Here is a 26107-nt window from a genome sequence, read left to right on the forward strand (position 1 = left end):
TATAAAAATAACCGATAGAAGATAACATTCTAACTTCCAAGATGACAAGGGTAGTAAAAAATTTTTACGTTCCAGCTATATTCCGTACAAGTTGAGTAGAGATTCCAGAAGAGACGGACGACCAACGGAGTCGACGGTGTTTGGCTTATACATCATTCTAGCATGGTGTAAACAACTGTCTAAGTGCCTTTGTCTAGGCGCGACCTCCATCGACCCCTTTAGGCACACACACTCACAGAAATATCATCAGTTGAAGGAAAAGAGTTGGAAGTCCATTGCTTTATTTTACAGCTTCACATCAACAAAGGAAAGAACTTGGTTTTTAGCTCTCCGGCAAAGCTAACACTATTACACCTACTTATATATATATATATGTGTATTTATATTTAGGACTATTTTATTTTTGGTTTTCCACCATCAGTCTGTCTGCAGTCCGTGGTTACTCTCTTCATTTTCTTTTCTTTCATAGATTGTCAATTTACGAGAGTATTTCGTTTGTTGTTGCAGCTGCAAATTAAAGCCTCTTATTTAGCTGAAAATTTTCTAGCAAGCAAATAGTGATAAAAAATAATCTCGAAAAATACGATAAAGATTTAAAGTGAATTTAACGTTTGACTATAATTGTTCTAGATTCTGTAGTCGAAATTATTAATCGATTTAATAATCGATAGATCGACCCAACATGTACAACCTAGAATTGGCTTCAATATTAACTATCAATTACAGAAACAGCCGCGTTTCAGTGAAATTGGAAAAAACTTCCAACTTTTGGCAATGGTTTTTTTTACTTCTTGTTTTTCAAAATATATCAGACCCAACCGAGGGAATCGAACCCACTAAACCAACAATACATCTTAGCTTTGCGGGTCTAGTCTCATAACCGCCTAACATACTTTACTACAAAAGTTCTCATATTAACCTTTAAATAAAAATCCAAGGCCTAGACACCGGGGAATCGAACCCACTAAACCAACAATACATCTTAGCTTTGCGGGTCTAGCCTCTTAACCGCTCGGCTACCGTGGCGTCTGACTGCAGAATAATACACGTATCCAAAAAATTCATGATATAATTATTGAAATAACCAGTTATGATGAATGAATAAAAAAAAAAAAAAGCTTATCAAATCTAATTTGACTGACAATATCTCAGTTTATTTATAAATGAGTATATTCAAGTGTTACTCACAATACTTAGATATTTTTCTTTTCATGAAAATAAAAATTATAGTTAATAACATAAAAATTTAAATGTACGCGAATGTGGATTTATCTATGACGTATATAATAACGAAAACGTCATTATTATTACAACATACTCCTGGTAGATAGCATGTCCCCGGGAATTTAACACAACATCGTCAGTAGTACTAATAGAGGTCACGCTTGATATTTAACAAGTCAAAATGGCGTCTTAATCATGAATTAATTGTTTCAACATTCACTCTGTTTTGTGTTTCTTTGTATTGTCTTGAGACTTTCTATTTTCATGGAAATTAAAAAAAAAAAAATTAACTTAACTTTTTGATCTCAGCGGGAAAATCTTTCATTCTATTTTCATGAAGATATGAGGCTTTAGTTAGAAAAAATGGTTTATAGTAAAGTATGTTAGGCTAGTCACCTCCGTCCACGACACCTAATTTGGTTAGTTGGACGTAAAGCTGCCTAAAAAATAGGCATTGCTTTACTTTACATACTTAAATTTGGCAAAGTATTGTCCTGAATAGCTGGAGTGACCAACTTTTTTTGCAGCTTCATTATTTAACAGTTAATAAAACATTCCTACGAAGAAATTTCTTTTCTTAAATAATCTATTGCCATGTGTTAATTTCTCCTGTTAAACGTTGACATACTTCGTGTGACAGAGAGAGAGAGAGGCAATGAGCGAGCGACTGAAAAGGGAGAATATAAAAGGAAACAACATTTATTCTTTATAAAAGTCAGATAGAGCACTGTATTCTTATTGGTCTAAAAGAAACATTTCCAGGAGTCCAGCACTGACCGTGCCCAATTGTTTGCCATAGAAGTGGACTGAATTCCCTATCGTACCATCTTCCCATTCTATTTTATCAACTTCTACCTTAGTGCAGAAACAGATTCTCCACTTCTTGCCTGCCAAAAAGAAAAAAAAAAAAAATTATTTCTCTTCCATTTTATTTGGCCAGTCTTTTCTATTTATCCCTTTCCAGTTGAGTATATTTTCAAATATCCCAATTTGATCCTCTTTTTTCTCCAGCAATCCTCCTCTATTTACTTCTTCAGGTTATTGGTTGCTTTTAATACAGGTAATTGTTGCTATTTTTAATTAATTTTTGGAAAAAGGCAAATTAGTCCGTTTAACCTTGTTTTTAATATAGGCCACATTAGCCTTAGAGTGGTTAGAATCACAGCTCGCAAAGCTGAGAAGTATACTGTGGTTGTGGGTTCGATTCTCAGGTCTATGCGTAAGCGTATTAAGTAATAGCCACTCCCCGCTTGGTAGGCTTAAGCATATTTGCTGAGGTTTAACCCGGCCATAAAGTAGCCGAGCGGTTATGAGACTAGACCCGCAATGCTAAGATGTATTGTTGGTTTAGTGGGTTCGATTCCTGGTGTCTAGGTCTTGGATTTTATTTAATGGTTAATATGGGAAATTTATAGTAAAGTATATTAGGCGGTTATAGGCTAGACCCGCAAAGCTAAGATGTATTGTCGGTTTAGCGGGTTCGATTCCCCCGGTCCAGGCCTTGGATTTTATTTAATGGTTAATATGAGAACTTTATAGTAAAGTTTGTTAGGCGGTTATAGGCTAGACCCGCAATGCTAAGATGTATTGTCGGTTTAGTGGGTTCGATTCCCCCGGTCTAGGCATTGGATTTTATTTAATGGTTAATATGTGAATTTAATAGTAAAGTATGTTAGACTCGTGGTAAAACTATTGTTATAATCAATATATATATATATATATAGCGTAATAATCAATTTAAAAAATAAAAATAAATAAATTGAGGTTATTTTTTTTTAGAAATTAACTATTACATCCATAAAGTAGTACTTTCACCCATTGAAGATTCTTGTATATATATATATATATATATATTATATGTTGTGTGGCATTAACAAAAGTTAAAGTTCAAACTTTACTAGGTCAGTTTAAAAACAAAAACAAAAAAAAAAAAAAGCTTGAGAATAAGTTGCGTCGTGAGGAGCTTTATTAGAGCATTGATTCACTTCCTTGCTTCAGATCGGGGCCTCCTCCTCTCCACACTCTTCTCCTTCCAAGCTCCAGGGAGAGTCCCCACCAAAGAGAGAGACAGAGAAAGAACACTCTCTCTCACACAATCTGCCGACCGTGACCAGCATCTCCCCAGTCTATCTAGCTATCCTTCTCAATATATCTAACTATTTCAACTTTTAACGTTAATGCTTTAATAATTTAATGACTCCCACCAGTTCACACAACCAGTCGGACACAATTAATTGCTACACAGATTGTTAAATCTGGAGGTTTCTTCTTCCTTTTTTTTAGTTTAGTTTGTGTTACTGTCGGTATATTAGGGAATGTTTCTGTTGTAGAAGAGTTCTTAAAGTTTGGGAATGAAATCTAAAACATTTTTTTTTCTTTTTTCTCCAGATGATGGAGATGAGTGGGGGTAGAGTATTATTTCTCTCTCTCCCCTCCCCTATACCCCTCTGTATGTGTGAGGGAATGAGAGGAGGTGGCGGGAATAGAGAGGATAATTACCCACGGCGTTTCCTCGTCCGGAAAATTGGCTTTTCCGGCAGCTCCGTGATAGATCTCTTTCTTTCACTGAGTGCTGCGCTGGAGAAGATAATTGGTGTAGAATTAAAGCGTACAGGCCATTGTCAGAGAGAGGAATTGAGCAGACTTGTGGTACTTGAAGTACACTCACTGTTTCGGCCATCTTAACTATTTTTTGAGGGATACTAACTTTTTTTTTTTTTTTTTTTTGTAAAGCCACACATTCACAACACATTCTACTTTCTAATAACTATACTGGAAAATCCCACAAACAGAAACTATGCTAAGTAATTGTTGGAAATATAATGAGAATTTTTGTTGAATTAAATTATCTTAAAATCATACAAAACAATGGAGTCTCTCTGTTCTAACAGATATTGTTCAAAAAGTATTTCTTTTCTTCTTTTTTTAACCACAAACCTCGTACAGTACATTTTCAGATAACAATAAATAATACTGCAAAAAATGCTACTTTGTTTGAGTCTAATTAATTTGAAATTTCATTAAATTAAAATTCCAATTAAGAATTAATTAGACACCCATTATTGCGTCAACTGTTACGAAATTCTTGGTATTCAGACATTACGATAAGGCGCCACGATAGATGAGCGGTTAAGCGGCTAGACCCGCAATGCTAAGATGTATTGTTGGTTTAGTGGGTTCGATTCCCCCGGACTAGGCCTTGGATTTTATTTAATGGTTAATATGAGAAATTTATAGTAAAGTATGTTAGGCGATTATAGGCTAGACCCGCAAAGCTAAGATGTATTGTTGGTTTAGTGGGTTCGATTCCCCCGGTCTATAGGCCTTGCATTTTATTTAATGGTTAATATGAGAAATTTATAGTAAAGTATGTTAGGCGATTATAGGCTAAACCCGCAAAGCTAAGATGTATTGTTGGTTTAGTGGGTTCGATTCCCCCGGTCTATAGGCCTTGGATTTTATTTAATGGTTAATATGAGAAATTTATAGTAAAGTGTGTTAGGTGGTTATAGGCTAAACCCGCCAAGCTAAGATGTATTGTTGGTTTAGTGGGTTCGATTCCCCCGGTCTATAGGGCTTGGATTTTATTTAATGGTTAATATGAGAAATTTGTAGTAAAGTATGTTAGGCGGTTATAGGCTAAACCCGCAAAGCTAAGATGTATTGTTGGTTTAGTGGGTTCGATTCCCCCGGTCTATAGGCCTTGGATTTTATTTAATGGTTAATATGAGAAATTTATAGTAAAGTATATTAGGCGGTTATAGGCTAGACCCGCAAAGCTAAGATGTATTGTTGGTTTAGTGGGTTCGATTCCCCTGGACTAGGCCTTGGATTTTTATTTAATGGCTAATACAAGAAATGTACAGTAAAGTATGTTTGCTAGTCGCCTCCGTCCACGACGCCTAATTGTAAGTTGGACGTAAAGCTCGCCTGAAATAATAGGCGATTACTTTTCTGTACTTTACAGACATTATTAAGTGCAGATCAGTGAAGACTCTACTGATTTTATTTCCTTCATGGCCTCCCTAGATAGTTAGTTTGTCTATTCAAATTCTTGTGAAATTTTAATTTCGGCGTCTGTGAAGTTAAAAGTGTTAAAAAAAAAAACAAAATAGACCAAGGCTACATTAAGATATACAATGGAATTGATTGTTATTCTCTTGATAAATGTTGATTTCCGTCTTGGAATTGATTTATTCATCATTAACAGGTTATTCTTTGCTCAAGTGATATTAATAACCCCATGAACATTCCCATCTTCAGTAATATAAAAAAAAAAAGAAAGAAAGAAAAAAGTAAAGAATAACATCCTGTAAACTTATTGTGGACGTCCGCTAATTACCAACTGGTCACGACCGGGTCTTGTCTTGAAAGCTGGCTAGCCTCTGCCACCGTCGTCACTCGTTTTCTTCACTTCAAACCAATGAACTCTCCACCATCTTTTGTATATACCTTCTCATAATAGAAATAGAAAAAAATCAGAAAGTCATCGTCTTTAAACTGAATCCTGGTAGAGAAATTAACTTATTAAGAACAAAGTACAAGAAGCATGGGGTTCTACAAACGGCCAAGGCGTGGGGAGGTACTTCTTTGTGTAATGGTGGTAGCAAACAGGAGTTGTTTTTTTCTTTGTTAACAACGCAACTATTATCTGAACTTAGATTCATCAACTGTACACTTAGTACCGATTTATTTTCTAGTTTTATTTTTTTCTCCACATTGGTTCATAGCTTTATTAAAAGTATTTACGTCCAAATACTAAATTAGGTTTAGTGGTCTGAGGCGACTAGCAAACATACTTTACTGTTAAATTCTTATATTAACCATTAAATAAAATCCAAGGCTTATACCCGAGAATCGAATCCACTAAACCAACAATACATCTTAGCTTTGTGGGTCTAGCCTATAACCGCCTAACATATTTTACTATAAATTTCGTTTATTAACTATTAAATAAAATCCAAGGCTTAGACCGGGAATCGAACCCACTAAACCAACAATACATTTTAGCTTTGCGGGTCTAGCCTCTAACCGCCTAACATACTTTACTATTAAATTCTCTTGTTAACCGTAAAATAAAGTCCTAAGGCCTAGAGACCGGGGAATCGAATCCAGTACAAAAAAAAAATAGATTAGCCCTTAGATTTTTTGTTCCTACAGCTCATTGTCCGCGGTAATGGAGAGTGTTGCGTGGTAATGAGAGACCACTGTTCGTAGACCGGCTAGTGCACCGAAAAAAAAAGCACCAGGCGTCAATGATCTCAAGAAATATTGACGGGCCTTAAAAATAAATTGTGGAAAACTATGATTTTTAAAGGAGATGATCTATTAATCGATCGATACCAAATATCGATACAAGAGAGTTAATTATCATTCCCCTACGTAGAACATTGTTCCCTCTTAAATCACACTATGAAAATTATTTCTATTTTTCTATTCATTCTAAAAACAAAATAAGTGAACCATGACTGGGATTCCTTTCCTCTACACACACACACACACACTCACTCACTCACTCACACAACCACCGTCAGATTGATCTCTAGCTAAATACATGGGGCACAATACAGTTTAGGTATACTTTTAGGTTAATTCTCATGCATGTCCACCATTTTCCCCCCCTCTACACCTCTTGACTGGATTCCCTAAATGTTACCCAATATTCTCTACTAGGTGAACTAGTAGCAGATGTGTGTCCTCTGTTCTAATACTAGGAGATTGTGCATCTTGAAATCACTGTGAGAATATGTTTCCTCATCAAACTGCCTATCATCAATAATAGGGGAAGTTTTACCTATTTTCTAGTGAAAAGAGAGCTGCCAGCTTCTAAACAGTTAATTCCCTTTGCCAGCATATTCAAGTCTAATACCCCCCGCCTGGTCTATAGGCTGGCAGTTAGCTATTGTCCACCAAGATGGTTGCATATTGTGTAGGACAATACTGTTTTTCTTATGTTCCATTCTGGTAAAGAAAAGTTACCTACCTTCATTTGCAACAGCCATTAGTTTGGAATAGATAAAGGTTTTTTTTTGGTGCCTCATTCCGTGTCTTTTTATCCAAGATCAGAAAGCTGCTTCTCATCTTAGACAATACAAGCAATGTTTTTTCCTTCATTCTGTTGAGACAAATCTGGACTACTCCCGGGACGTTAGGGATATCAGTGAGTGATAACAATATTTAAATTTAAATTAGTTATTCCCTTCATCCTCCGTGACACCTAGTCCACAGTTGGTAGCGTAGTCAGCCAGAGAACTCTATTGTCAAGGTCATGAAGAAGCCTAAAGTTATCTTCACTAGGGAGTGGAATTTCATCCATTGTACTTAAGTAGCATCTTTGGCCTTTTCATCCGTATAAAGTAAAGTAATTGTCTATTTTTTCAGGCGAGCTTTACGTCCAACTTTCAAATTAGGTATCGTGAATAGAGGCGACTAGCAAAAATACTTGACTGTAAATTTCTTTTATTAAACATTAAATAAAATTCAAGGCCTAAGACCGGGAATCGAATCCACTAAACCAACAATACATCTTAGCTTTGTATAGTTTAGGTGCAAAGGACCCTTGTTGTTGCGCACCTTACAAAAACCCCAAAACAAAACAACATCTTAGCTTTGCGGGTCTAGCCTACAATGCTTTAACATACTTCACTGTAAATTCCTCATATTAAACATTAAATAAAATCCAAGGCTTAGACTAGTAATCGAACCCACTAAACCAACAATACATCTTAGCATTGCGGGTCTTGCCTATAACCGCTCAGCTACCGTGGCGCCTTCATCCTTATAAAGAACTTAATTAAAACTTGAGATCCTTTTCTTCTTCTTCTTGTTAAACATACTCAATGACAATTTCTAAAAAAAAAATACAAAATCTCTTCAGCAGCAAAAATTTTAATTTTTAAATTTTAAACAAAGTTAGCAGTGCGGAAAAGTACGTTAGCTGGCTCTGGCTTCAAAGAAGCACGAACTGTGAAACATTTTCATGGCTTCTTTTGTTGCAAATGATGGAAATTCGTTACAAACTTAGTACCTATTGTCCTTTGGTTTCCTTTTCTTAGTAACAGCGGCTGTACCTAAAGGATATGCCCTAATTGCCTATATATGTAATTGTTAGTACTTTTGGGGGCCCCCAGGTAGTAAAAATTTCTTTTTCTTATTCTTTTTTACTATACCATAATGCAAGATGCTGTTGTGTCGTCATAAACGTGTGTTCTACAATATTCCTCTTCTTTTTTCACCTCTTCGGTATTCCTCTACTTTATTCATTCCTTCTAATTTATTCTGAATAGAAGCACCCACCTACATCCGACCAGGGGCGGTACATAATAATACTGTTTGATTGGCTGTCAATGGTTCAGAACTGCAGCCCCATTCTTCAATTCATAACAAGGTCCGGATGTAAACCTGCGGGTACCTGATACCCATTACCACAGTTATTTAAATTATTAATCTTCATTATAAATAAATAATATTGACCATAAAATTTATTATAAAGATTTATAAATTTAAGGAAATTCTGGCTGAATAATATTCAAACTCACAAAGTTCAAAATTGTGTTCAGTTTCATTCTAATCAAAAAAAATATTTGTTTAAAGCGAAGAGAAGAATTTTACTGGAGTTTTGCCAGCCAAAAACGGCCAGATTTTTGGCACACAATTTTTGTTTTCCACGTGCCAACATTTTTTGGAAAATTTTTAAAATCATTACTGTCTACGTCTCTACGGCTAACGAAGACGCCCAATCAAAATTCAACGATAGATTTGTTAGTTGTTAGTGTTGTACTAAAGATGGCCACAGCTGTAGAATAATCTACAGCGGAATTTCAACCTTATTGGATAGATTCTTTAGATTTATGGAAAACTCTGCTATGTAGATCATTTGCCCAACTAAGTACCCACTCCTTTTGATGGAGTACTTTTTCAAATAGTAGAGAATTTATATGGCTGTGGACGCTGGAAGGTCAACGAGGTTAATTTGTATTTTGTAAATGAGAAACTGCTCATTTTAATCGTAGTAACTGGAGCAGTAGGAAGTCATGTGAGTGCCCAAACCGGATATTTATTTATTTATTACTGGATTTCATGTTTCATAACTTATTTTTTCTTAGCATTATTATTATTCTTATTATAGTTCAAATATGCATAACTTAACTTTAATGCATATTTCAGTATGTACCCAGTCTAATCGGCAATGCGCTGCATTAGGCTAATGTGAAAATGATGTTTTTACAGCATTTTGAGGTAAATGTCAAGCTAGTCTGTATTACTAGCCGGCTGAACTTTATTCTACTTTGATGACTTCACTTTTAGTGAACTACTTAATAATTAGAGAATGTACTTTAAACTTTAAAGAAGACAAATCGTCGTGTTTCACAAATTTTACTTTATTTTTGCAGATCCTGTGTTTGTTTCCTGTATGAAAGAATTCGTACAGTAATAATTAATGGGATAAAATTCTCCACTGGAAGGCGCCACGATAGCCGAGCGGTTATAGGCTAGACCCGCAATGCTAAGATGTATTGTTGGTTTAGTGGGTTCGATTCTCTGGTCAATGCCTTGGATTTTATTTAATGGTTATTATGAGAAATTTAATAGAAAAGTATGTTAGGCGGTTATAGGAGACCCGCAATGCTAAGATGTATTGTTGGTTTAGTGGGTTCGATTCCCCCGGTATAGGCCTTGGATTTTATTTATTGGTTAATATGAGAAATTTACAGTAAAGTATGTTTGCTAAACGCCTTCACGACACCTAATTAGTAGCTGGACTTAAAGCCCGCCTGAAAAAAATGAGCAATTACTTTACTTTTTTCACTGTATGGTTACTTGTAATTTTGGGAAATAATAATTTTCTTTGTTTTATATTGCTGTAATCATCTGCATCATCATTATAGTCAATATTACCACCATTTGGGTGCCCTCAATAAATTTTATTAAATCTTCAGTTTTTTTTAAGAATGTTGTTGCTGCTATAAAAAGCGAATATTTTTCTTTGAAAAAAGACATTCAGGAGAATGCTGTGAGTGAATCGATGGTTTCAGTTCTCTCTAATTTACACTTTTCATGAACTGGATAAGGTTATAAAAGAATTAAATTCGATTCAAACATTTTGAGTTTGTAGAGAATTTTTTTTTTTTTTGAGTTCGAAACTTAATTATTTAGATTTTTTTTGAAAAAACTGGAAGTATGAACTCCTTCTCATACTGATAAACTATATGTCGAATTACTGTAATTGCTCGCGAAAGACATTGGTGCACCTTCTACCATTGCAAACATTGAGTTATTAAGTTCTTTCTTTGCTCTAAAATGCAATCTACAAAGCAGAATCATTTAGACTAAATCCATTCCATTCTTTAACCGAAATTTAGTTATTTATTGTCCTTCTTTTCACAGCAAAATTTTTACAGTTATACAATACTTGTAAATTGTAACTCAACTGTTAATCATACTTTATACGAACATAATGGGTTAATGTAATATTATTACATTATGTTACATTAATATTTTATTGTGCATGCAATGGTATCCCCGTTATATACATTACATTTATTCGTCTAATGCCATCTGTTGTAAGGTTGTTAAACTAAAAAAAGAAAAAGGGGCGTAGGGTAGTTTTGTAAATGTCCGCAAGGGAGTTTTACTGTGTGACCCTTTTTGTGGGTTGTGACATTGTACATATATAGGGTCCGTAAAGGTTCTAGCGCGCCCTGTTCATTGTCAGCTGTTTAATTTCTTAATTCTATTTAGTTTTTATCTTATTTTTCTTTCAATAAATTTTGCATTTCCACTCTTTGAATTGTTGCATTTCTAGATCTGGATCACCATGTTTAAGTTTTGGATTAATTTTTATTTAAACTGATCAGCTGATCAGCAAGGAGGAAAAGATCTCTAAAAATCTCTTTCTCTCACGCTTCCTCTTAATAATTAAATTATCTCAAAAATTAAAAATCTTAGGAAATAGATTGGACCCTATCAGGGGGGGGACCAGGGGGTCAAGCGGCGGAAGTATCACTACCGGAAATTATCCCATCCCAACATCTAGTGACGACCATCAAGACTTTCTGGGAAATACCCAGAAAGAAAGTGCCGTCGTCGTCATTAGCTCTCTTCGCTCCTCACCTCCCCCAAACCTCTCAACCAGAAAGCCTCTTCCTTGGCTTCCTTCACAACCAGATTCAGTGATGAGATTGTTGAGAATTTACCTGAATCCCGGTTATGAGGTAACTCCTCATACCGTAGTCTAGTTGGTCTGTGGTTGTCCGTAGAGTAATGGAATAGAATAGAATAGAATAAGTGGGACGAGATCTATGCCCTACGGCAGCGCAGCCAAAGAAGACTTATTGTGCCTTCCTCATTTAGATCTAGTAGACGAAACGTCCCCTTCTAAGAAGGTTGATGACTTTCCCTACTAGTTCTTTTTGCGCTACTATCTCCTTTGGTCTTAAAGAGCCAAAGGTTTCTTAGCGCAATCGAAAAACAAGTGAGAGGCCGTTTCCTCCTCATCCTGACACAATCTGTTCAACGGTTCCTAGCTAATAAGCCCCGACCTTGTACAGGTGTTTCCTTAAACCTAACCTACCCATGGACCCGTGAATAGGCCTGTAATTAGAGCATCAAAACGCTACGTTACCAGATCATACTAACGAGGAAGTGAGGGTTGAATTGCCCTGTCTGACCTCCTGAAACGCATAAAGGCTTTTAGCCGGTGTCCTTATGGAGCGTCCGTTGAAGAAGTTAAAGTCGAATTTTGTGGCCCTGTGGAAAAAAAACAAAAACTGATCGATCTTTTTATATTTTTTTTTTTTTATACCAAAAATTAACAAAATCTATGGTAATAATTATTTCATTGTTCGAAGTTAATGTGACGATTTCAAAATCTTGAATAGACTTTAGCATTTCCAACATTTATCAATTTATCATCGTATAATAGTTTATACTCCTCGCTTTTATCTTATTCATCCAAAACTATTAGAAATAGGAAACTATACCATTTTTATTCAATCACTTAATGTGCAGTATATGCATTGGCAGAACCCATTAAAATCCACCCCATTTTTTTTTTTTTTCATTTTCACTATATTTTACTTTGTGAAAGTTTCACACTACATTTATCGTGCTGGCAGCCCTTCTCCAACTATTGTGTCCCCATAAATAACCCGATATTATTATTTTTTTCTTTTTACTGTGTGTAAATGGGGTGCTTTTTTGTCTATTTTATTTTTCTATTTTTATTATTATACTCAGTGATAGTTCTTTGTCTCTCTCTCACGGACACACAGTCTATTGCTCACTGTGTCGTTACATCGACTCAGTTTTGTTAGTTTTACTCCGCCCATTTGGATTGGGGAGCGATCGGTCTGCTCTTAACGAATATTGGCATTTCAACCCTTTATTTTTTACATTTTTGTTCTTGTATTATTTAGTTAAAGTTGAACTTTCATATGGGTACAGCTACTTCCGATTTTAAGGGAAATGAGTCAGACGCGTTTATATCTTTCGCTAAATCACTAGAAAATATGAATTTTGTTGTTTCCTTATTATTGTCTATTTCTTTAAGCAAGCATATTAATATTTAAATATTTTAGAACGTCATAATGTTTATATAAAATTTACTTTAGAAAGTTATAAAGTTTATATAAAATTACACCAAAACGTTACTGGGAATCTAAATAAAAGAAAAGTACAATCCATTGGGCATTGTAGTTAATTTGTATAGAGTCGGAAACGTGTGGAAAAGGAAAGATTCATCCACGTTATGATGGATACTCTAGGGGTGCGAGGTGGCTGGAGTAGATTTATGATGAAGGAGATCATCTGAGTTAGTTTCCCTGAAGGCTGTGCAAGAAGTTCGTTGAAATCTTTGGTGGATGTGATTCTGCGACATATGGGACTTGGTTTGTTGCTGCTGCGTTTTTTTTTTTTTGAGTGTAGCTACTTTTAGGGGTCGCTCTGGATAGAGTAGAAGCTAGCAGCAGATTGGATGGCAAGTTAACATTAGGTTGGACTAAAAACGGGGGGTGGAGGGAATCATTCTTTTGTAGGTTAGAATCAGTTGACAAAATTGATTCAGTCTTTAAAGCGTCTACTACCTCAAAACAACCCAGGCAAAAAACGCCTCTAAACTGCGTCTAAACTCTAAATCTGTCGCACGTTAACCCACTTCACTTCAAGAAGATGACAGCCTTACTCATCATCCTTTCATCGTCCCTAATAACTGTGTACCTGGTAACAAGGTTCTAATGCAAAATTTTCACCCTCCAGACCCGGGTAATTCTTACAGGAAGCTCTAGTTGGTGAGAGCAATTCCTTTTTCCGACTTTTCGAGGCTCACAACCCGGAGCAATTCTGGAGATATGTTGTATCTTATGTAAGATTCACTTTGATCACATGTAGATCCAGAAAAGAGAAGATTTTGAATTGAAAATTGCAAAAAAAAACTGGAGTGTTTTCATTCAAGTGATTACGTTATATCCAATTATTAAACAGTTTAAAATTATTGCGACTGAATTTCCATTATTTATGTGTTTTTCTTTTTCGACATGCAATCGAAAACACTGATTATTTTTCAATTGATTTAGTTCTTTTTTCTTGTTTGGCATTATTTAATAGCAATTCATTTTTTTCTTTCTAGATTCGAACTGACGTCAATAAAAAGAAACGTAACAAAATATTGATATCCTGCCTATTTAATAAATATACGGATTTCTTCCCAAATGAATATTTAAATCTCCCCCAATAACTAGTACTAAGATATATTCAATAAGTGATTTGATTGGAAGAAATATGAAAATAAGTAGAAAAATGAAACAGAGAAGGGGATTGGTCACGAACTCTCCAATAGGCGACAGTTTAGAAAGTTAGCACAGTTTTCTTGTTTTACTGTAATAATGATAAAAAATGTAAGGTTAAAGGTTCAGTATTATTACGCAAGTTGTGATTATGGCGCTTTTGTTTTTCGCTTCCCTCGCCCCCTAATGCATAATAACCAATATTTTCGCTAAATGTTTTTTTTATTTTTTGTTTCTAATTCAAAGAAAATAATATCTATTATGGACGTCTTGCTGGGAGTCTCTCCCAAAACAAACCGTTTAATGGACCCCACTCGCCATCTAGCTGCAGAAAGAAAAGAAATTATCTACACCTAGAAGCGTTCGTTCCAAACATTCTTGGGGTTATGATAAAAATTTACTACGTTAAACTGTATTGGAGAATTTAGACACAATTGTTTTCTCTGATGGCTGAACCATATGACGACTTAGATACATTTGGGCACACCATCACCTGAGAGACCCCACAAAGCCCTCAAAGTATTGTAGTATTGGGTTCTTTTTGAAATAATTATAAGAGAAGAATTCACTAATCAACATGAACAGGCGCCACGATAGCCGAGCGGTTAAATTTATAGTGAAGTATGTTAGGCGGTTATAGGCTAGACCCGCAATGCTAAGGTGTATTGTTGGTTTAGTGAGTTCGATTCCTTGGATTTTATTTAATGGTTAACATGAGAAATTTATAGTGAAGTATGTTAGGCGGTTATAGGCTAGACCCGCAATGCTAAGGTGTATTGTTGGTTTAGTGGGTTCAATTCCCCGGTATTAGGCCTTGGATTTTATTTAATGGTTAATATGAGAAATTTATAGTAAAGTATGTTATGCGGTTATAGGCTAGACCCGCAGAGCTAAGATGTATTGTTGGTTTAGTGGGTTCAATTCCCCTGGTCTTGTCCTTGGATTTGATTTTATAAAGTTAATAATGCTAACAATAATTTTGACTAATCGTCTCCGTCTACGAGTAATGTAGTAGTTGAACGTAAAGCCCACCCGAAAAAAGTAGGCACTACTTTACGCATTCAATTGATTTTTCTTGTTCAATTCAGAGAAATTCTACTGAGGATATTCTAAGAGCGAGGTGTTAGGATTCTTTTATTTTTTGGATTAACACCTAGAATCTAATTACATTAATTATTAACTTTGTATTTCCATTTCTAATGTAGATTGTAAAATTAACGATCTCTGCAGTATAATTAGAATTGAACCTAGTAAAATCAACAAATTGATATCCATAATTTCATTTAACTTTTCCACTATAACAACAAGATTGATTACTAATTTGTTATCTTAGTTATCCTTAATTTTCTCCTTTTGGTTAAGACATTGTCATTAGTAATAATGATAATTAAAATTTAATAATCCGGGATTTTCCATTAAGGCTTGAAATTTCAAATTATAAATCATGTTTATCAATTTTCATGAACGGTAATCTTTTTATGAAACAATCTCTTTTGAAATAATTATAAGAAGAAATCACTGATTAATATGAACAGCCGAGCGGTTAAGAGAGTAGACCCGCAATGCTAAGATGTATTGTATGAGAAATTTATAGTAAAGTATGTTTGGCGGTTGTAGGCTAGACCCGCAAAGCTAATGTGTATTGTTGGTTTAGTGGGTTCGATTCACGGTCTCTAGGCCTCGAATTTTATTTAATTGTTAATATGAGAACTTTTGCAGTAAAGTATGTTTGGCGGTTGTAGGCTAGACCCGCAATGCTAAGATGTATTGTTGGTTTAGTGGGTTCGATTCACGGTCTCTAGGCCTCGAATTTTATTTAATTGTTAATATGAGAAATTTATAGTAAAGTATGTTAGGCGGTTGTAGGCTAGACCCGCAAAGCTAAGATGTATTGTTGGTTTAGTGGGTTCGATTCCCCGATGTCTAGGCCTTGGATTTTATTTAATGGTTAATAAAAGAAATTTACAGTAAAGTATGTTTGCTAGTCGCCTCAGTCCAAGACACCTAATTTGGTAGTTGGGCGTAAAGTCCGCCTGCAAAAAATAATTAAAATGAACATATACGTATTCTCTTCTTCAGAAAATTGAATCTACTGCAGATTCTGGCCAGCACAAACCTTCAATGGTTTGTTGAAGGAACATCGTTTATATCAGAGGGTTCCATGTGAGTTGATTGTCCAGGAACATGCCCAGGTAACAAGGGAGATTAGACAGGGAAGGTGCCCACAATGTGTTTTGGGATGCTTTGGGATTGATTTCAATTCTGGCGGTCGTTAGCCTAAGACTCGAATGATCCGTAGATAGTTTGATGACAAATCTTGGTTTTTCGAAAAATCTATTTTTAGTTTACCTTGGGATAAAATATAAATTCTTCATTTGACCTTGAAATTTGACAAAAGAGAAGTAAAACTTTGTTTATACCCAAATGAAGCTAGTCGTTAGTAGAACTCGTTTTAATTGTTTCTAATTATTAATAATTATCGCATTTCGTTCGATCTACTACTCTTCTATTGGCTTTATTCAGGCTACCTTAATTATATACTTATGATAAGAGGGGAATAAGATCTAATTAAAATTGAATTAATTAACCTTATGTTTTTGGTTTAAAGTGTAGAAAAAAATTTTCTCTTTTGATTTGTTCAGACTTTTTGTTTTTTTTTCTTTTATTTATTGTTCGTAACTGCGTGATAAGTACACGCAAGAAATAAATATGATATATCATAAAAGAAATTTACAGTAAAGTATGTTAGGCGGTTATAGGCTAGACCCGCAATGCTAATGTGTATTGTTGGTTTAGTGGGTTCGATTCACGGTCTCTAGGCCTCGAATTTTATTTAATTGTTAATATGAGTTTATAGTAAAGTATGTTAGGCGGTTGTAGGCTAGACCCGCAATGCTAATGTGTATTGTTGGTTTAGTGGGTTCGATTCACGGTCTCTAGGCCTCGAATTTTATTTAATTGTTAATATGAGTTTATAGTAAAGTATGTTGGGCGGTTGTAGGCTAGACCCGCAATGCTAATGTGTATTGTTGGTTTAGTGGGTTCGATTCACGGTCTCTAGGCCTCGAATTTTATTTAATTGTTACTATGAGAACTTTTGTAGTAAAGTATGTTAGGCGGTTGTAGGCTAGACCCGCAAAGCTAAGATGTATTGTTGGTTTAGTGGGTTCGATTCCCCGATGTCTAGGCCTTGGATTTTATTTAATGGTTAATAAAAGAAATTTACAGTAAAGTATGTTTGCTAGTCGCCTCCGTCCACGACACCAAATTTGGGAAGCTAGACGTTAAGCCCCTCCTGAAAAAATAGGCAATTACTTTACTTCTACAAGATGAAATTGCGTCTTCATCTTTTGTTTTACTCACTAATAGATTGCAACTGTAAAGGGCCATTTCAAAAAGAAATTTTGTACTACAAAAAGCATCAAATATTTTTGGTGAACGTCAAGAATGTGCCTTTCATTATTTTAGTTCATTCATTCGACGATCTTTGACTTTCCTACATCATTGGTCACTAAAGGAAATTGCTTCCTTAAATACTCAGATTCAGTTTTTCTTAAAAAACAAACAAACAAACAAAAAGTGAAATACTGACATATGAGGTCTGTAAATTAAGTAATGAGTCTGATTTGTTTAAAAAAAATTTTATTCAAAAAGAATTACAATTCTATATTGTCACCTTCAAAATAACTTCCTTCTGAAGCCACACAGCGCTGGAGACGTTTCTTCCACTCCTCATAGCAGTGCTCGAACTCCGATACTGGAATAGCCTTCAGCTGGTCGGTTACAGCCGTTTTGAATGTTTTCCACTGTCCCAAAATGAGTTCCCTTGAGGTGATTTTTCCAACTTCGGGAAGAGAAAAAAAGTCACTTTGGACTCAAGTCAGGCGAATAAGGAAGGAAGCTGGAGGAGCCACCAGGAATGTTTTTACAGGCCAAAAACTCTGGTTTATTGAAATTGCTGTGTGTGACAAGGAGCATTAGTCTCCAGACTCCAGCGCTGTATGGTTTCAGAAGGAAGTTATTTTGAAAGGTGACAATATAGAATTGTAATTCTTTTTGAATAAAAAAATTTAAAAAAATCAGTCTCATTACTTAATTTACAGACCTCGTACATGACTCATGTAGTTGACTAACCGTCAGAGTGAACAGCTGTCAGCAATTATTATTTCCGGAAAAATAAAAGTCTATTTGCAAGAATGATTGTGGAAAGTTTACTAGAAAAATCAGTGAAGTTTTTCCTGAAAATTTACCGGGAAATGGGTAATCACATTAGTAGAAAGATACTTCCTTTATTCGAACTTAAATCACGATACATCCTCTTAGCAGCCGTAAGAGGAAGTAATTAGTCAAACAAATTATACCTTTATTTAGGTACAAATTAAAAAAAAAAAAAAAAATCAATTGAATACTTTAATTCCTTTAGTTTACAGCGAATCAATTGTCTACGAAAAACTAATCGATTATTATTGTTAATTTATACTGTTCGATAATGTTAATTTAATTGGTAAATGCTAACATGATATCAGTTTTTAGAATCATTATTATATAAATAATCAGTAGACTGTAGTGAGTTAATGATGGAATTCTGTAAACAACTTTCCTGCCTAGAATAAATAATAGATTTTTAATTATTTCTAGTTAGTCTTTGGTCATCTTTATTAGATTTCTGTTTAGCGTGTAACTTGTTCTTTTTTTTTTACTTCCGTTTATACGTGGCAACAGGATGTATTGTATTTTGGTTCTACTGTAAGTAAAAGTAAAGTAATCGCCTATTTTTTCAGGCGAGGCTTAACGTCCAATTACCATTTACCTGGGTGTCGTGGACGGAGGCGAATAGCAAACGTACTTTTACTATTTCTCATTTAACCATTAAATAAAATCCAAGGCCTAAGACCATGTAGCTTTTCGGTTAGCCTAGGGAAACTAGCTACAGTTTTTCAGGCTGAGCTAGCTGCAATTAGGTTCTGTGCTACCGAGATTGAAGGGCGAGGAATTATTAATTATAAGGTCGTAATTTTCTCGGATAGTCAGGCTGCTCTACGGGCAATTAGTTCCTATCAGGTTAACTCAAAACTGGTTTAGGACTGTCTGGGTGCCCTGAAGGAAATCAGTGACCAAAATAAGGTCTTTCTGGTCTGGGGTACCTGGTCATTCAGGACATAAGGGTAACGAAGCGGCAGATTTATTGGCCCGGGAAGGCTCTGCAAGATACTTCGTTGGCCCGGAGCCCTGTTTTGGGGGTTCCGAAGTGTGTTAAGAACTGCGACCATTAATCTATGGGTGCAGAGTAGGTCTCAGGAGTGGTGGCAAGCCACCACTGGGCAGAGACAGACGAAGGAGTTTATTAAAGGCTATTCGCCGAGGCTGACTGCAGAATTAATCCGTCAAGGCCGTGGGGCTATCAGGATGATTGTAGGCCTATTAACTGGCCACTGCAGACTCAGAAAACACATGCATCGCATGGGCCTGGCAGATGATAGCTTCTGTAGGTTCTGTCAGGAAGAGGAGGAAACGGCACTACATGTGTTGTGTCAGTGTGAGGGGCTCGTGTGGCTAAGGATGTTACTTCTCGGGGAGGAAAAACCAAGGCCTGTGAGCTTTACCCAAGAGTCGCTCTCCAGCATTAAGAGTCTAATTAAAAGGACAGGTCTGGAGGGTGAGCTTTAAAGTTAGGGGAGCCACAATAGACCCAAAGGGGTCGCAGTGGCGTAGGCCCTGAGGCCGTCCTAGTCTAATCTAATCTAATCTAAGGCCTAAGACCGGGAATCGAACCTAGTACCACAATGCATATTAGCTTTGCGGGTCTCGCCTCTTAACCCGCTCGGCTACCGTGGCGCCTTGGTTCTACAGTATATTGCAGTATTGATTGTAAAGTAAACCACTGTATTAGGTAATTTTAAATTCTCAAAAATTTGAACATATTGTGGAAATTATCAATTTAAGATCGAAACTGTCTATCATTGCAAATAACGTGGTTGCGTGATTGATTACTGCAATTTTTGCAGGAGCCATTTACTTGCAATAGACTTTTTTTTGCATATCCCCTCCACTTTTAAAACTGCATGTTAGGAGTAAATCACAATAAAAGAACTCACTGTGAATGCTTTCACACCCCCATCACATTCTATTCAGTAAAAGTGGACTATGGGGGCACAAAATCTTGCTAGACATAGATCTAAATTATCACTATTTACATGCGTGACTTCCGTTTTGTCTAGTTCACAACAATCTATAACTTTATCTAAAACTCGAAAAATACAATCTCCTTCCTTAGATCACCCCCTCTTAGTCATCTAGTTTTCTTGTTTAAACGGCTCTCTAGTTCTACGACCATTGTAGCGGAACAGGGTGGGGATGTGATGTTATTTCCGTAATTGAAAAGTGGCATTGCCTTGGATCACGTCATCTAAGTGACTGCCAGTGCCATCTGCATTTCTCTCATATCCTGCGGTTCAACTAACAAGATAAGACAGGTTTTTACTGAATAAATTATAACCCACCCACAATGCCCGAAGTAAGAAATAAATAAAATTTATTCCTATTACCAATACATATTCATGAGTGATACAAATAAATTATGTATCGCGTTTATCCGATACAATTGTGATTAGGACGAGTTTTTTTGTTTAAAAACTCATCTATTACGTTAGATTCTATGCGGCTTGGGGTCAAAAAGTCTAGGCAATTCGTAACCTATGGGGACTTTTTTTGTGGCGTTCACTAGTTAGAGCGATTCTTCAAGTCCAGTCTGCTTAACTAGGATGGGTTCCTGGGCAAAGAAAGAAGCCATGGATTTTTCTTCTCCGAAGAGCCGAACCTAGAGCCATTCCTTCGTCGCTTCCTCAGAAGTGGCTGTGTCGTTTCCTCTATTTTCCCTCTACGTGGACTATCCTTCCTCAGACTCATGGGATCAAAGTGTTTCTTTAAAGTTTCATGGCTCATTAGAAGGCTTTCGAACATCTCAAGTAATTCTTCTCACACCATGCTTTTGATGGTTACACCAATTCCCACTCAGGCCAATCGATCTGCCCCGTCTAATTACCCAGAAGTCCCGCAGTCTCCTTGAACAGACTTCACAAGACAAGATAACCTGAACAGCCGCCTGCTGTTCAAAAGGATTCATCTTATAAAAATGGGCGCCGATGAAATGGTTATGAAGATAGAATTTCTAAGTGGGAGATCCCCCAGTTCGAATGCCATGTACAGCTTCTCATTATTTGTTAGAAAAATTATTAGCGAAGTATGTGCTCCCACCAAAGTCCACGACGCCTAAGCGGTATCTAGTTAATCATCACCTAAAAGTAGGTGATTAATTTATTTCAGCAGCCTAAAGATAAATTGCAACTAGCTTCGCCTAAAAGACTTCTGTAGGCTTTAATAAGGAGGTTTAACCGTCCCGGAAATCCTTCTTCTGTCTCGGAACTATCAGGATACCACAGACAGCCGCTTGTCTCCGACAGTACTCGCTTCCAAATCCTCTCCGACCGGAAACTGAACTCTAAAGCGCTTGCCTTAGATGTTTTTCAGCAGCTGTCCTGCTTTCAAGGATAAGTGTACATCCATAAATGTCGTTTACTTGTTTGGAAAGTAACTTGATTTGATCTACTGGAAAATTATTTACTGTAAATTTTCTTTTTGATTTTCACAAGATTTACGAACAATATTGAAGAATAATTTTTCATAAAATCAGATTACTGTAAAACGGAAGTTCGCCGTTTCAATCGTAAGATGACTTCAACGGAGAAGTATGGCATTCTATACGTACTACAAATCAGAGTGATTTCCAACAATTCCTAATCACGTCAAGACATTCCATTATTAGCAACGGGGACAAAACAAGGAAACATTACCCTGTTTCAAGGGAAGGGATTAGCTATGAGGTTAGCATACTGGACTCCCACACGGAGGTCCCGGGTTCGAATCCAGCAGCTGACCCTTAGATTTTCTCTTCCTAGGAGCTTCTTACAGCTCACTGTCCGGTGATGGACAGTGTTGTCTGTAATGAGAGAACACTGTCCGGAGGCCGGCCGTGCAATGGAAAAAACTCCGGGCGCTAATGACCTTAAATGTTTTACGCGCCTTAAATCATAAAAAAAAAAAAAAAAAAAATTACCCAGCTTCAACCCTTCTGATCTTCTAAAGTTATTTACTAGTTATTACTGCATTTTAATTATAAATTCCTTTTAAGTGCAAGTCATTAATGAACTATACTGTATGCACTTTAATGTATTATCATTCATACTTTCAAAGTTAGGTTGCTATATTTAAGCCAGGACAATGAATAAATAGGAATTTTATTACCATGAAACAAAACTTTGAATTATTACTGTGACTGTAAATCATGGCCCAACAGTACACCATTAATAAAAATAATAAGCAATTATTAAATGATTTTTTTATTAAAATGTTCACGATATGGCAGGTTTTAACATGCACAGACAGGATAGTTCCCCCACTTTTTTTTTCCTAGCTAGATGAATGAGTTTCGAAACTTGTGGAAGTCGTTTTATATTGTTCACACTTAAATTTGTTTTACAAAATAATATTTTTTTTTATAGAATTGCACCACTGGCTTTCCCGACACTTCGGTCCAATTTTTGTAATATTTTTCTTCCTACATACATATATTTGAAATAAATTTTACATCCTTTACTTTATTTATTTATTTTTTTTTAATTTTTTGATCATTTAATTTAGTAAAAAGTAATTTTGTTTTTTATTTTTCCATTATTAATTAAAAATCTCATTATTTTTGCAGAATGGGACACACATTCTGCCGCTCATGGAAGGTCAGTGGTTCAAAATTCCATTTTTAATCAAAAATTTTTTAATTTTTATTTTCATAAAGTAAAAAAGTTGTTTTAAAATAATAAAGTAAAGTACAACGGTTCCCGTTCATTTATTTTGTAGATATTCTATAAAAAGCTTCTTTAATAGAAAGGATAATTTTTTTTAGTAGAATTTTCATTTATCGCTTTTCTTTTTTTTTTAGTAAAAATGGGAACCGTGTAGTTGTTTTTTTCATGGACATGTAAATTGCACTGTTATGATTTTGGAATTTTCCATTGTTTTATTTATTTATATTTTTGCACGCTTTTCATTGCCTGTAGCTCACTTTTGGCACATTTTCTAGTTTTTTATTTTTTGATATTGCTCAAGAAAAGAAAAATCTCAGTTTTAGTGCTTTATAACTATGCTAGAGAGAATGAAAATGATTTGCAGCATTCCCAACTCTGTATGCCAATCCTCCCTGAATTAAGTATTTTTACCTGTATGTCCTAATTGATACAATAATTTTAAGAATGATTTGGACATTTCAATTGTAATTGTAAAAAAAAAAAAAAAAAATTGCTGACTACTTTGATTCATTTGAAACCATTATTTCCGGTTTTATGGCATATTCGTGAGATTTGAATGCATTCAGACTATGTAGTAGACTATAGTTTAGTGGAATATTCAGTCAGACTATAGTCCAATTTATGGCAGGTCCCACGCAAACAAATTTAAGGGTAGATAATGTAAATTTTTTTTATTAACCATTAAATAAAATCCAAGACCTAGAGACTGGGAATCGAACCCACTAAACCAACAATACATCTTAGCATTGCGGGTCTAGCCTATAACCGCCTAACATAATTTACTATAATGTCCCATCTAAATAGAATATTATTGTCGTAGAGTGATACGTAATCGTTTAGCACTAGAATTTAATACATTCTTTTAACCAGAAATACACACGCTAAGTTTGAAAAAGCTTTTCTTTAAGTTTCAATTGCTCACACACACACAGTGTTTGTTTCCCGAGGTCTGTCTTCTGTAACCACCATAATTCAAAAAGCCAGCAAGATCAAATATTTTTATTGTGTTTACATAAAATCATCTGGTTTTGACAAATAAGTTATGGACAAGTTCGGTGAATCGGAAGCATCACTTTAATAAGTTAATTTTCTTGGTGTGGAAATTAAGTAATGCCTATTTTTTTTTTTCAGACGGGCTTTAGGTCCCAACTACCAAATTAGGTGTCGTGGATGGAGGCAACCAGCAAACATACTTTACTGTAAATTTTTTTTATTAACCATTAAATAAAATCCAAGACCTAGAGACTGGGAATCGAACCCACTAAACCAACAATACATCTTAGCTTTGCGGGTCTAGCCTATAACCGCCTAACATACTTTACTATAAATTTCTCATATTAACCATTAAATAAAATCCAAGACCTAGAGACTGGGAATCGAACCCACTAAACCAACAATACATCTTAGCTTTGCGGGTCTAGCCTATAACCGCCTAACATAATTTACTATAAATTTCTCATATTAACCATTAAATAAAATACAAAACTTAGACTAATACCGCAATACATCTTAGCTTTGCGGGCCTTGCCTATAACCGCTCGGCTATTGTGGATCCTAATCTTTGTTTAACAATTACAGATACAAATGCTACCAACTTGGTGCCGTTAAAGTTTGAGAGGTTTACGGATAAACGGGAACTTGGGTTTCTCTCTTAAGTCCTCGAACTTCCCTTTACGAAATGTGTCACAAATGAGTTTTAAACGACACTTCCATGTTTTAAGTTTTAAAAAAACTATAAATAACGCTGCATTATTATTAATGACTTCCGTTAAAGGAACAGATTATTCTTCCTGTGGCAACCTATAGAGACTATAAAATGGGGGATTGAATAACTCGCATAGGGGCAGATTACTAATTCTCATCTCAGTAAGCCAGTATCGTAATGGACGAACTATTGAAGTCGTTTTCTTTGTTTCCTCTGAATAGTAAATACAATTATTAACAGTAAAGTTTGTATCACAACAGCATGATCGTTAGAATCATGCTGAGTTATTGATACATTGTTGTGATGGGCGCGTTATGGAAGCTGTTTTCCATACATCTGTAACATCTTGCAAGTGTATTGTTCATCTGACGCTCTTAATGTGTTCATTTTGACGTCATACTACTTTCTTCTCCGTCCTAAGTTCCAAGAAGAAGACTGATCGTGGAGATACCATGTGAAGAAGAATATAAAGTTTTTACCAAATTCTCTGGATGAATGTTACCAGAATAAGATATTATTATTTCTGAGAAATCTGGAGTTTTGGACAAACCCAAAACCTCATCTGATGTCTGGTTTGATTTTTTTTGAATGGCGGCCATCCAGTGATGACCAGCCGTAATTAGCCCTTTAAGGCGCATTAGGGAGTACTGACTGTCTGGATAGCCGACGCCACGGGCATTTAGGGGGGGGTCGCGTGGCCAGCGGTGCCTCAAACGTCTAGGAGGGTTCGAGAGAAGATTTTGTAGGACGAGAAAGAGCTTGGCTAATTGATTTTGAATGGGAGAGGGATACTTTGGGATGAAATTTCAAGTGACAGGGGGTTTGACTCTGGCGGAAACGATGGGAATTTTCAAGTCGCATTGGATGGAGCAGATTTGGAGAGATGGTAGGTTGGATTTTGGATTGTAAGGACTGAATGCGATTGAGGTTTGTGCATTTGCTAGTCCCATAAATCCATATTAAAGCTATTAGGGTCTTCTATAGTGCAAACTAAATTTGGAGCGTTTGTTCTAATATTCTGTGATTCAGGTCAGTTCGTTTGAGAAAAAATTCTTTGCCAATGGTTCGGCATAAGATGGAATCCTAGATAATGGATTTGACCAAAACTTAAGATCGTAAAAAACAGCGTTAGTGTTCTAAATTTTTAAGACAATCGGTTAAAACCGGAAGAGCATATTATTCAGAAAAATGTTTCTCTGTTTTTTGTTTGTTCTTTTTTTTTTTTTTTTTTTTTTTTACAAAAGTTATAAAACGCTTTAATTTGTAATAATTTTCTGGAACAAATTTTTATTTTGAGACATTAGACATAAGTTAAAAAATATACTACCCAATTTGGCGGTGACTCAATTAAGAGCAACTACTTAACTGTATTCTTATTAGCTTGTAATTTATGACTGGACCAACCGACTCTCGAATAATCGAACAAGGTCCTTGTAAAATTCAGAATTAGGTATAAAATTGTTAGATTGGAAGATAATATTAAATTTAGATATTCTAATTGGAGAAACAGGAGGTCGTGTGAGTGTTCGGTTCATATT

At 35.5% G+C, this 26107-nt stretch overlaps 1 protein-coding gene across 8 annotated transcripts in view; it reads left to right on the forward strand.

Moving 5' to 3' along the window:
• Positions 1-26107, forward strand: part of zfh2 (Zn finger homeodomain 2) — a 441349-nt gene that overhangs the window by 381005 nt on the left and 34237 nt on the right. Inside the window, exon 10 of one of the 8 annotated variants that reach the window (XM_074112507.1) lies at positions 22765-22795. The exons of the other annotated variants lie outside the window; for them this stretch is intronic. Coding sequence (XP_073968608.1) covers positions 22765-22795 — 31 coding nt within the window. The remainder of the gene's footprint in view (positions 1-22764; positions 22796-26107) is intronic. 8 annotated transcript variants of the gene reach the window in all.

This window comes from Rhodnius prolixus, unplaced genomic scaffold (assembly GCF_049639745.1).
Source record: "Rhodnius prolixus isolate KJV_2025 unplaced genomic scaffold, Rpr scaffold_1, whole genome shotgun sequence".
Classification (NCBI taxonomy): domain Eukaryota; kingdom Metazoa; phylum Arthropoda; class Insecta; order Hemiptera; family Reduviidae; genus Rhodnius; species Rhodnius prolixus.